Raw genomic sequence first — 13,656 nt, 5'->3', positions numbered from 1 at the left:
CTATATTCTTTGACCAACCCTGGATTCAACAAAGAGAAAATCCGAACAATCACAACCTTGTTTGCATGTTTTCCAAGTCTCTTACGTAGTAAACCTTAAAAAACTTCATGGCAACCACTGGTGGAGTTTGGTTTGCTCTGCCATTGTTGAACAACAACCTTCCTTAGTTCCTTATTTGCTTCTCGGTTCTTGCAATGGTTTACTGTGTCTGATGGATTTTGCGAGCGAGCTCGTCTTGTACAATCCCTTCATCCGAGAAGGCCAGAAATTGTTCCACCGCAGATGGTTGCAACACTGTCCCATATATATTTCATGGATTCGAATTGCAAAATTGTAAGAATAGAGGGGTTTGGCATAGAAGGCGAAGGATCCGGAATAACCGAGGTCTTCTCATTGAAAAGCAACAGCTGGAAATTAAGCCATTCAACAGCCTTCATTTGCAAGTGGAGTTGGACACTGGGAAGTTTGTAATGAAGGCATTGTTTCCTTTGATTTGGCTAAGGAAGACTAGGTTTATCATCCTCAAACTCAATCTGGGTGGTCGCAAGTTCGGTCTGTTGCCAATATGTTACTTGAAAGGAAAAAATAAATTCATGCAACTCTCTAGGATTTAAGACGAATTTCCTCGTATGAAGAGAGAAAAGACCAAAAATCAAAGAGAATTGGAGTTGACCAGGACTAGCTCACACTTGCTTGGCTGGTCTTTTATCTCCCTCCTGCTTGGTCGTCTGATTTTAGTTACAATTATATTTAAGTTGGTTGTGTACATAGGGAATTTTGGGAAACACTACTACGTGCTTGTATGTTATTTATTTATTTAAAAATAATGTATAAAATCAAAGTTCTTATATGTAATTTTTTTATTATTCATTTACCCAATTATATTTTTTAACTTTTCAAGCTGTCATAAAGTAACTTACTATCCTTCGAATATATATTAGATAAGTAGAAAGAAAAAAAAATGTCCCATTGTCTCATCTTGTATTTTTCTTAATCTTATTTGCAAGCTAATGTTTATAAAATTATTTTTTTCTTAACCATTGTACATGTTGACTATTGAAAACTATATAAGTTATAATCTACACATGTGTATCGTATAAATGGCACCATCAATTAATTTGGAATGCAAATTAAATAGAGTTTGATATTAAATATGACTTGTCAAAATTTCAGATTAGAGTTTTAGTATTAATTGTTAAATTTATTATTTTAGCATATGTAATCACATTCACTATATGCCATAGAATAAATTCACTGTTCTGAATTTTTTTCATCCAAAAATTTAACTTATATATGATCATTTGATATTTTGGGAACAAACTTTTAAATCAAACTATCAGTTTTTTAATAATGATTCAACATTTTGGCTAGTGACAAACAAGATTTTATATATATATATATAAATAATGTCACATATATGAAAAAGAAAAAAAAATTACTAGTTTGGATTTTAATAATAACAAGTCTGTCAATTACATATTTAATATGAAAGTCATAAAACTTTCATGTTTCTTATCAAAACTCATAAAAATGCTTACTAGTACATTGAAAATCATGATAAAAATGAAAGTCACAAAATTTACATGTTTTTTTTTATCAAAATTCATAAAAAATGAAAATCACAAAATTTACATTATTCATTTAAACAGTTGTTTATCACACTAGCCAATTCATTTTTTTTTCTCATTTACTTTATGTGAATCATCTCCCACTTCACGCAAACAATATTTATTTCTACTATACAATCATTCTTCCTTTTGTTAATTTGATATAGTTAATTAGAGATCTCTTTTACAAAAGAAAACAAACTATTGTGACTGTGTCCGTCTTGGTACTTTCTAATCAGCCTGACTTACAAAAATATAGCCAGAAACAATTACCAAAAACTATACACATTCACGTCTTGATCCTAATCCTACACATTCACAGTTATACATATAGAGGGCTTCAAAAGATACTAATAAAGACCAAAACAAGCAAGAAAGAGAAACAATACCATTTGCATGTTTCCTTTTCTTGATCTTGCCTCGATTGCGGCTTTTGTAGAAATAGTATTAGTAATGTTATCAAGCATCCTTACAAGATGAATTTCAAGCTTTTGTAGTAACAGTACTAGTTATGTTAGCAAACATCCCTTAGGGAAAATTGCAAAATGAATTTCAAGACAAGTTGATGGAATTAAAAGATAAAAGGATGAAGGCAATATTTGAATTTTAGGGAATATGAGAATTCTCAAATGGGAAATGAAGTTTCTGTCAAATTTTACTGGGCTCAGAAATGTTAAAAAAAAAATGGTTAAAAAGATTCGTTTACACTAGTTTTATCTTCTGGTTGCACCCTCGTTTGTATCTATAACCACTTTTGGTTCCATTCGGGTCAGGGAAGATATTATCTGCACTTGCTACAACCATATCTTATTTGCACTTGCTACAACCAGGATTCTTCAAGAGCCAATCTACAATCTTCCTGATACGGAGCACATGAAGCGGATCACAATCTGAAGCACTTCACTCTCAACAAGCAACTCTTCAAGGATCTGGTTATTTTTCTGCACTTTCATTAACTACTCAATTCATTCTTCTCATAATGGCTTCCAATGCTAATGAAAATATTGAGCGCAATGATTATAACTCCATTTGCAACATTTGCAATATCCAATTCAGCCGCTTGAAAGGTGTTAGAGATCACCAAGAGCACTGAGAAGAAACACATCAAATTCAAATATGACATTTGCAAGCGCAGTTTCCAAACCAAAGCAATAAAGAAAGAACATCATGATAATGATTACTAAAATTATATTTACTCATATTCTAGTTGTAATGGCCATTTAATTAATTTGAAGTATTTAAAAGTGTTATTTTATAAATATTTTTGTGTACTTAATATCTGTAAGAATTACTTGTAGGCATCAAAATATTTATAATATTTCTTAAGGTTATTATATGGTATTTATAGTTCCTTTATAATATTATGCTATTTTATGCTTTATTATTATAATGAAGAGTGCTGTCTCATTTTTTTTTTTTTTGAACAGCAATGGATTTGTTAATACGATCTCACAGAAGAGACTTCAAAAGCAAAACCTTAAAAGGCTTCCTTGATACAAAAAATCCTCAGTTGAGGTACTTGAGGACTGATTGTCATCAGAGATAATGATGTGCCTACAGAAACAAAAAAAAAAAAGTAAATATAGTTCAACTTAAAGCATAAAACGCCCTTTACAAGACTATAGAGTGACCCAAGCTATCCACGAATCAATAGACATTGACATCGAAATACGCATTGTGATTGGTGACCCTTATTACTCCAGCCTTGGCCAATCCATCAGCCACACTATTTGCTTCACGCCTGATAGTGAGAGTTTCAATGGAGTTTGAAATAAAGCTCATTCTCCATGGAACTTGTGAGTGATCCTTTACCCAGAGAAAGACATTAGTGGAGTCCCTCTCGACTTTCAGATGATGGGAAAAGGCCCATGGGGAGGCAAGGAAGAAGATGATACCTTGATGAATGGTTTGAAATTCTACAAAGTTAGCGTCTTCAATGCCAATGCGATAAGAAAATGTCCCTCTAATGTAGCCGCTATGGTCTTTTAAAACTCCTGGCCTAAGTTTCCCTTTAGCGACCACATCGGTATTGAGTTTAAAAATCAGGTGGAAGTGGATGAATTGCAGAACGTCAGGGACTTGGAGGGCAAAATTGGGTTTAGATATTGGAATGGTGGCTTAGGTGGAGGAAGCCTGCTCGGGGCAAAATGGACAGTGGCCGTGGTGGCGACCGCGCATCTCGGAGGGAATGTTACGAAATAATTTATTTTTTTATTGTTATCTCATAAAATTGATCTTTTTTAATATAATGATAATTGAGTAAAATTTAAAAGACAAGCCAAACTTTATATATAGAATTAGAATAAAACAGGGCTTCACATAACCTCAAAGATCAAAAACTAAAACACTACATGACTTCACAAAACTTCAAAAACCAAAACTAAAAAACATACTTAAACTGACCTTGGTTTAAAGATCAATACCAAAACATTATATGGCTTCACAATGCCTCAAAGACCAAAACTAAAATATACTTAAATTTATTTTAATTTAAATTCAACTGGTGGTAGAATTCAAATATAAGGAAGTAGATGTTCGCGTGAAAGTTTAAATTGACAATGTTTTCCAAAGGTTCCATCTTTTAGGTTAAAAATGCTAATATCTCGAGGGCCATTTTGCACATAGTCATTAACATCAAAATAATCCAAAATTAAGACAGTCAAAGTTTTGTTATCACCATAAACACTATATCTCCGTCTATATTCTTTACCTCATTTTGCTCTAATAATTTATCAATTTGATCATCCTAAACCAACTTAAAAACTCCAAAATTCTTAGTAAAATGAGCTATCCCATCATCATCATTGGCATCCAAAATTTTTTTAATTGAGAATAGATCTCCCTTAGATGATTCAACAAGATATGCTCGATTTGAATAGGTCTCTAACCTTTGGCCTTCCGGCACAACTATCTTCAATTTTGATGATTTCAAAGTGTCGTCAAAACTACTATCATTAACATCAAAAAATACTATCATATTCCAATATCCGATAGCATAAATCAAACTTTTATAAAAAAAAAAATAACATCAATAAAAAGCTTGAAATCTTTATTTAGATATATCCAACTTTTTTGCCTTAGTTTTTAGAAAATTAATAAAAAAACACGCCATAAATAACAACGATCGCATAACAATTCAGAGGCAATAATAAGTCAACTGATAAGATAACTTCAATTTGAGGGAGATCAATTGAGATCCAATTCTTAAAATGGTTTAAGAGAGTTATGACCAAATTCTCATCTACAATGGTTAACCAACCATAACAAGAACCACAACATCTCTTAGCTTAAAATTCTGGTAACTCAATGCTGCAAATTTTTGCTTTAGCTTGCAGGCTGTATAATTTTCGATTTTTGCTGCTTTTGTTGATTGGAATCAACAACATGGGAACTAGATTAAGCGCTAATCGCCTTCTTTTCTGTTTGCTTTGGATATGATAATATACTTGATGTCTTGCGCTTGAGCTCTGGAATAATCAGACAATAACCGCCAATTGCAGGGTCAACTACATCAACGTTTTCTCTAGTCCTTGAAGGGAGAAAAGCGAATTCAGGTTGTTGGTCCAAAAATGGTCTGTATTTTGTAACACTAACTCCATTAAAGATGCAAAAACATATGTCTGGCTTGAACAGAGATACTGGTAAACTCAAACCAGCCAGTCTTTTATCATTGTGTATTATCTGAAGGGATGTTGAATTAAGAATGTTCAACACAGAGCCAACAATGAAGAAAAGCATAACACGTTGTCTCACTTCATTGCATTCACTCAAAATAACAGAAGGGAAGGGCAATAATAACTACCGGTCGCAGCCCACGAAGCAGCTTCACAACCACGAAATTCTGATAAAAGGCCAGGACATCAGAGGTTGTAATTTATGAGCAGTGATCACTGATTTGGGACAAATTAAGTTAAGCTTCAAATATGCAAGCCAAGCTTTTCCTTGCTCGTGGCAGCTTGCTTGCTTGTCAGCAACAAAATCCAGAAATTCATCAGTAATGATTTCTTGATTTTCATGACTGTCCTCCATGTATTCATGAGGTGAGCAATTATGTCGTAAAGGGCCAAGATCCAGCTTTTAAATGTCTTAACACCCTCATTCTCACATATTGCTCTGTTCAACTCGTACAACATACTAATTTGCTGTACTCCCACCAATATTCTCTCTCCAATTCTATTCTATTTAGCCCTTCTCTCTCTAAATATTCATTTTCTAAGTCTCTTCTATTTTAGCCCTTTCCTATCATATTTTAATCCTTTTTCTTCTATTTAGCCCCCTTATATCATAGTCTAACCCTTAGATCTCTTGCTTACCTATTCTCAACACTTTACACCTGCCACCTATTCTCAACACGTTATGCCATCACCACCTCAATAGTTCAATAACTGTTCCAGTCTCCCTTTTCATCACCTCCAACACATTTTTTCCCTTATTTACGTAACACTACATCTGACCTGCATCCTTACTCATTTGTATGGCAACGATTGATCTGTTACTTTGAAAGATCATTCCTATGTCACTTTTTGTGGGACAAATAATTCCAACATACTAAAATCTAATTAAAATGTCGTTTATATTGCAAAGCTCGACTTCCAAGTTTTAAGAACTTCATTCACATGTAACATTTACACACAACAATCCATTTCCAAATCTTCTCAGCTTATATTCTCATCAAGAAATGTTTATTCAAACAGATTCCCATAGGGCAAACCCTCCATACTCAAATTTTACTGTAACGCCAAACAATCTGCTCATTATGAATCCACTCTAAGCTTGATTTTTAACAACCAAATATGAGATCTTTAAAGGCTATATGAAAGGTGCGTGATCAAAAATTTGCACCTGTGTAAAGAATACAAACTCATCCATTTACACTGTAAGTAGCTAATTACAGTTGACCCTAGTAAATCAAAATTCAGGTATCTATATATTCTGAAGATTGGACAGTCCTCAGAAGTTCCTTCAAATTTTCTAGTACATGTCGTGGTCCTAAACTCTTGCCACTGACGAAATTCAAAAGTTGCTCTATATCCTGCAAACACAGAGAAGACTATGAATTCATTTCAAAAAGAATATGTTAGTCTAAGTCCTGTAAAAATATTCACCCTTTCTCTACTCTGAAATTTGCTCTGCCTTACAAACCCCTTTCAACCTAAAATGATATTTGGGACCATTTTCGGTAAAACATAACCATACCAAGGAAAAAAGCAACTTAGACTGGTCTAACAATGATTTAATGTACTCCATTCCATATATCATGCATAATTCATATCTTACAATATCTGTGCTCAAATTTGATACTTGTTACATTTGAAGTTGATTAATACATCATAAAAACTTCAGTAGTTACTTACAGTAAATGGCAATTTCTTTCATTAAAATGCTCTAGATTGTGGAACAGTTAGAAGATTAACATGCATGATGAGCATGAATAGATTGTTAGATACAATAGTAAAACAAGTAAACAAGTGGAATGTTACATGGTAGTTTATATTTATTACATTAATGTAACAATTCCAAGTGGATTGGGAGAGTATTTCTTATCAAAGAATCGGGAACAGCATTATTTTAAATGACAAAACAAAGATTAAACTTTTGAAGCGAATTTTGAGAAGAAAGAGAAAGTAACAAACACTGGAAACTCAAATATTTAACCCTTCCCTAATTAGTCTTTTGATAATTAAGTTAGGGGACAGGAGATTTTGAATGCTAGATCTCCTTTTGGATGTAAAGTGTGACTATCATCATGGTATTTCCTAATTATTTGATAATCCTATGTCTAACATTTAAGAATAAGAACTAAGCAAATTAACAAGCATGATGTGCAAGACTTAGATTGTTAGATCCTTAGTAAAAGATGAACCACAGAAAGATAGGAAGCAGTGTAAACTTATTACACTAATGTACGTAGATCAGAAGAGTGCATTTCTTCCTAAGGAAACATGAGAAAACAAAAGAATAAACTTCTGGAAAGAAATTTCAAAGTACGAAAACAAGGGAAGAGAAAGAGAAGGGGCCACAAACAGGAAAGACAAAAGTTTGGTCATTACCTTATCTATTTAAATATTTAGTTTAGTTATGGGGAACGGGATTTGAGTCCTTTTGGATGTAACAATTTTCTAATTTGTTGATAATCCTTCCTCTCATCTCATATTTAAAATACAGACTTTGCGTGACACTCTCATGAGGCCGATGAAATTTATAGATAGTCTTAAAAGTCTATCCCGTGAAACTGGATGAAAGTAAATCTATTCTACTGAACAATTCAACCATGATGATGCTGACGAAGTGTTATTAGCCACTACCAAAGATATAATATGAGTTGTAAAGGAAACACTTTTTCCAAGATGTGGATGAAGAGCATCTTTGGTAATAGGCAAGAACATGCCGACTTCACAGTGGTTTGAATCAAATAACATACATAAAAAATGCAAGAGGAGAATAATTCACAAAAATAAATAATAGTATGTGAAAACTCACCTTGTTTAACAAGAATACAGCATATGCTGCTTTTGTTGTGTCTTGACCTTCTAAAAACAAGGGAAATTCTACAGGCTTTACATTTACAGAAAGTGCAGTATTCCAAGACAAATCAGAAGAAGTAGGCTCCGCTGAAGGTGCATAGTCATTAATATATGAGCGGGAACCACCCAAGTGCACAGGATAACGCAAGGGAACTTGTAAATAGGATGCAATTAGTGAAACACCCTGCAATGAGCGTACAGGGAGAAACAAGAAAGAATAATTAGGTATGGATAAAATTATTGCCTCAGCAAGAGAAACAAGCTATTTAGACTCTCCCAGGATACTATATTGCTCTATAGCAATATAAAATAACTACAGCATCTTTGAGCAACAAGGGACTGCAGGTGGAAGAACTCAATGCCTATGGTTTGATATTATCAAAAAACAAAATTCACTAAAGAAAAACTTTATAATAAGAAAAGAAATGGAACGCACATGTGCAACATATCCTAAGGCAGTTGCAGATCTCTGAACCTCCTTTTTGTCAGTGAAAAAACTCATCTTTGTAAAAGGAAGCATAGTGAGATGCAGACCTAAAATCGTCAAGGATCCTTGATTAATGGGCTTCGATACAGAATAATTCCCTAGTGAAGACAACAACAAAAGGAACTTAGTATTGACACATCACCAGGCACCAGAGGTTAAATAGAACTCTTGAAAAGATCAGCAGGCTCACACAGCGAGGAAGTCAACATGGTATTCAATACAATATAAGCATAAAGGTAAAAGATATCCAAAATTCCATAATATTCGAGAACATACAAAAAGTTAATTTAATACTAAAGAGAATTAAATAATTGAAGTACACGTGAAGTATACAACAATTATAACTGAAAGAAGGGTGGTGGGATGGGTAATGGTAATCCTTAAGCTGTTTATGAACCATAGAAGACTCAGCCAGCCGACAAAATCTTAAATAACTCAATATTCTTTTGTTCTTCCCTGGTGAAACATCACATTCATACAACCATATTTGAAACGGAATGCAGATCCTGGCATGCCCAATGATAGAGATTTTCCAACATGTTGCAAGATGGAACCGTTCAAGAGAAAAAAGTGCTTGTACTAATGTTCAGTAACCAACAAGAAAAAACCACATGCTGCAATTCATGGCACAATTTTCCTCAACCCATTTTGACCATCAGAAATCTCAAGCAAATAAGGTACCAAATGTAACATGTGTCACTGTGATTCTCAATGATATATGGGGGAGGATAAACATTAACTAAGAATATCATAATACAACATGAACTAAACAGGAAAGAAACATTGGTTACTTGGAGATTGGCTGCCGATTCAAACCATATGTTGGCCTCTATTCCAAAGCGTTTAGTAACCCAAAACTACTTGTACATTACCTAGTCTACTACTGCTTGGATAGGATTCAAGTTCTTGCTCTTGTGCGGGTCCAACCAAGATCTTTACAGGGTAGAGCAATGAAACTTGTGATATCATATATTGTTGCCTAGCTCGAAGCTTCCTCTGCACATTTTGGAGCTTAATGTAACCCCTTTCTTCAGTGAGTAATCTATTTGATTCCTGTCATAAAAAAATAATAATAATCAATCCTGTCATGTCATGTATGAAATCCTACTGGAAAAAGTACATGAAGAGGGACGGAAAGAAATAAGTGAGCAAGAAGGGGACAATTCATGACTACTCAAAGGTATTGATAAAATGAGAATCATTCCCATCTAATCCCCTCATCCACCTCCACCAACTAGGGGGATGGGTGGGTGGGAGAAGGACATCTTGCATTGGAGGGGAGTATATCAAACACCTAAAGCTGAATACGCAGAAAAGTTCTAAAATAGCATAAATTCAACCTTCCTCAAAGCATAAAATGAAATTCCAAAGATAATTCGCATTTAAGTAAAAATACTTCACCTGCAATCGCTTCCTTGCCACAGAAAGTGAGGTACCAGCAACCAACAAGGATCTCACTTCAGTACTAAGCATTTCCTCCCGTTTTTTAGCATCCTCTGTTGCAAGCTTGCACCGCATTGACATGTTCCCAATCACTAATTTTCTCGCCTCTAGTCTCTCACGCATTTCCTCAAGCTCATTCAGTTGATTCAATGACTCAGTTTTGACCTGCACAGCATGTTCCCACCCGCTAATCAGCGGGCTAATTGATTAGGTCCAAGATATCCCACCAAGAGAGAGAGAGAGAAAGAAGAAGAAGAAGAAGAAGAAGAAGGTAAAGACAGTGGTACACACGAAACAATATCAAACTACAAACTACAAACTCCATCAGCTCCATCAAGCTGATGTCACTTTATCAATTCTACCTTTCATTTCTCCTAAAATTAAAATGAAAAGAGAAAAATGCAAATGCAATTTTTAAACCACTTTCCAATGACATGTTTAAATTACAACATAAATCAATTTAAAGGACCCTAAAAACAGAAAACTGAAAAGAAAAGAATTTAAAAGGGGGGAAAGGAATTAAATAGAAACAACAAATATACCGGGTACAAAGGGTAATAAATCCTGAAATAAAAGGGTTTTGATCCAATTAAGCAAAAGCATCCAGCCACATAAATGATAACACTTCCATTTCAACTTGTTGACATAGTAGAAAAGAACTGGATAGTCTCATTTCCAAAAATCAGGACATAAGTAAGTATTCTACTTAGTTTGCCTTACCATTTCGAGGAGCAAATAGAAAGTATAAAGGAACTGAAGTGAATCAACATCATTATTTAGGTACCAAAAATAAATATGTTCTCAGATTGAATATTTAAGATTCTGTTAAGAAAAAAGTTCCATTCACCAAGACAATTCTCATCTCCCTTTCTCCAGCAAAGCTTAACTTATAATTCTTCTTCTCATCTTCTTAATGAAGCAGTTTGAGCAACGCAACAGAATTCTAAATAATCCCAACTAAAACGACTGGCTTTACGAATTCCAGAACCTACACTGCCCGACCTAGTTAACAATTTAAGTGCAGACACCAGAAATCTATTTTCTTCCTTCTCATGCCTATCAGCTATCAAACACAGCTTATAAAGATTCGAAAACCTACACCACAGCGATTCGAGCTTCTGTTCAATGGAAAAATATTATGTATACTGAAAAACTATAACATCATCCAACTATCTTTCAAAATCAACAACATTGATCATAAAACTAAAATTTATTGCATATTACGATTCCTTACTCTCCTACAACTCCTTAGAAAATTTACTGAACATTACTACATCTATAATTCAGAAAACCCCTAAACTTTTCTTGCAATAGTTGATCCCACTATTTTAGAAACTTTATTTCTGCTCTTCTTTTTCCTTTTCCTTATTTTCTAGATCGGGAAAAATTAACATAAAAATTGAATTACTACTCCAAAATTCTAAAATTCAGCTATGCCCCGTTATCATCACTCAACCCACTACCAGCCAACCAACAGACAAAACCCAAATTTCCTTTCCCATCGAAACCCCTTTTTCTCTCATCAAATCCATGTTTTAAACAAAAAAGCCAAAACCGAAATGCTAAAGCACCATAGTTTTCCAAATAAAGAAAGTTCTTCTTTAACTATATTTTAATCAGAAAAAGCCTTACCTGAATAAAAGACTGGAGCTTTTCTTGAAGACTTTGCTTCTTCTCATTAGCTTCTTTAAGGGCAGAAGTTAAACTCCACAATCTAGCGAGCTCATGCTCGAAATCTTCCCATTCAATTACTTTCGCTTTTCCTTCTGCTGCATCGATTTGCTTCGGGTCGGTAATTAGGGTTTTGCTTCGGTCTTGTTGTTCTTGATTTTCCATGAAGATTTGAAAAAGGAAAGGTTTCGATTTTGTAAGTTTGAGAAGAGGTCATAGGTCGACCTCATCGTCCTGGGCCTCGCCCGATTGGAGCTTTTTTTGTTTTCTCACGCCGATCGAATCATTTTTAGGGAAAATTTGTTTGTAAGGGATTATTTTCTGGGGAAAATGCAGGGGAGAGAAGAAGAAAATAAAATTTTGGGGATTTTTTGTTTGGGGAAGGTCAACGGTTTGACGGAGAATGGCAAGCGGCGGTAAAAGAGGACTATTGCTGAGGCAATTCATGTCATTTTGCGACTGTCAAATGCATATAATATTTTTTTTAAAAAAAAGTAAATAACAAAAAGCAGCATGCTCCTCCCAAGAAAAAAAAAACAAAAAGCAGCATGAAATTTGTGGTGGAATACACCTTTAAAAATTGAGTAAAATACCTTAGTCGCCTAACTTTTCCTTATAATTGTTTGTAAATTTATTAATTTTTAAAATAAATATTTTGTTTCAAAAATATAAACATTGTTAATGTTTAAATTTTTTTTTATTCTTTTCCTTTTCCTTACACCGACTGGCCACTTTTGCTTGAGCTCCCTTGAGGAGCCTCATCACTAAATCGAGCTCCCTAGGGAAGTGTCTTTGGTAAGGTAGTTGGATGGAAAGAAATTTAAAACAAAAAAATTTAAAATAAAATATTATAATTTATATAATAATAATTTTTAAAATTAATAAAAAAATAAAATTATCATAAAAATACTATCACATCATAAAATTAACAAAAATATTGATAAGATTTAGGTGTCCAATAAAAATATTTTTTTGAAACGAAATATTTATTTTGAAAATTAATAAATTTAAGTGTAATTATAGTAAAGGGGATTAATGTTTTTTACTTTTAAAAATATTACATGTTTCTAAACCACTTTTTAAATTTAATAATTAACCAATTATTACAAATTAAAAATATATATTAAAAAATAGTATGATTTAAAATATATTCACAATTATCTATATAATATTTGTCATTTTCAAAATCTATATAATACTTGAAAAAAATTTTAAAAATTTTTAAACAATTTATATTTTTTATTACATTCAATTAAATTTTTATATTTTTATTTTGAATCAAATAAATTTTTATAACTAATAAATAATAAATTGTTATTAATTAAAATACTATTTATCATTTTTCTATTCATGTGACTTACATGAAAAGTAAAAATAATAAATAATTTAATTATCATGTCATATTAATATGTTATTTTTTTATTCATTATGATACGTCAAAATGATATGTTAACATTCTACGACATAAAATAACAAATAATATTTTGATTAATAATAGTTAGTAAATNCTTTATTTTTATATTACATTCAATTAAATTTTTATATTTTTATTTTGAATCAAATAAATTTTATAACTAATAAATAATAAATTGTTATTAATTAAAATACTATTTATCATTTTTCTATTCATGTGACTTACATGAAAAGTAAAAATAATAAATAATTTAATTATCATGTCATATTAATATGTTATTTTTTTATTCATTATGATACGTCAAAATGATATGTTAACATTCTACGACATAAAATAACAAATAATATTTTGATTAAGTTAATTATTAGTTATAAGGGTTTATTTAATTCAAAATAAAAGTATAAATATTTTTTTGATTTAAAATAAAAATATAAATTTTTTTAATATAATAAAAAATAAAAAAATTTATTTAATTTTATATAATTTTAAATTTTAAAATATTGTATCTAT

At 32.3% G+C, this 13,656-nt stretch overlaps 1 protein-coding gene across 2 annotated transcripts; it reads right to left on the bottom strand.

Annotated features, from left to right (window-relative positions):
* Window positions 6,309–12,201, bottom strand: LOC18602700 (UV radiation resistance-associated gene protein). Of its 2 annotated transcripts, none has more exons than XM_007034261.2 (6): window positions 11,694–12,201; window positions 10,020–10,226; window positions 9,491–9,671; window positions 8,568–8,716; window positions 8,088–8,315; window positions 6,309–6,639 (listed from the first exon to the last, which is right to left on the bottom strand). In XM_007034261.2, the coding sequence occupies exons 1-6, from the start codon at window positions 11,895–11,897 to the stop codon at window positions 6,523–6,525; spliced, it is 1,086 nt and encodes a 361-aa protein (XP_007034323.2). In that variant the 5' UTR covers window positions 11,898–12,201; the 3' UTR covers window positions 6,309–6,522. The 2 variants fall into 2 exon arrangements, with proteins under 2 accessions (XP_007034323.2, XP_017975860.1); XM_018120371.1 differs by having other exon boundaries at window positions 10,020–10,248; window positions 11,694–12,198.

Source organism: Theobroma cacao, chromosome 4, assembly GCF_000208745.1.
Source record: "Theobroma cacao cultivar B97-61/B2 chromosome 4, Criollo_cocoa_genome_V2, whole genome shotgun sequence".
Classification (NCBI taxonomy): Eukaryota; Viridiplantae; Streptophyta; class Magnoliopsida; order Malvales; family Malvaceae; genus Theobroma; species Theobroma cacao.
This window is presented reverse-complemented; position numbering and strand designations above follow the sequence as displayed.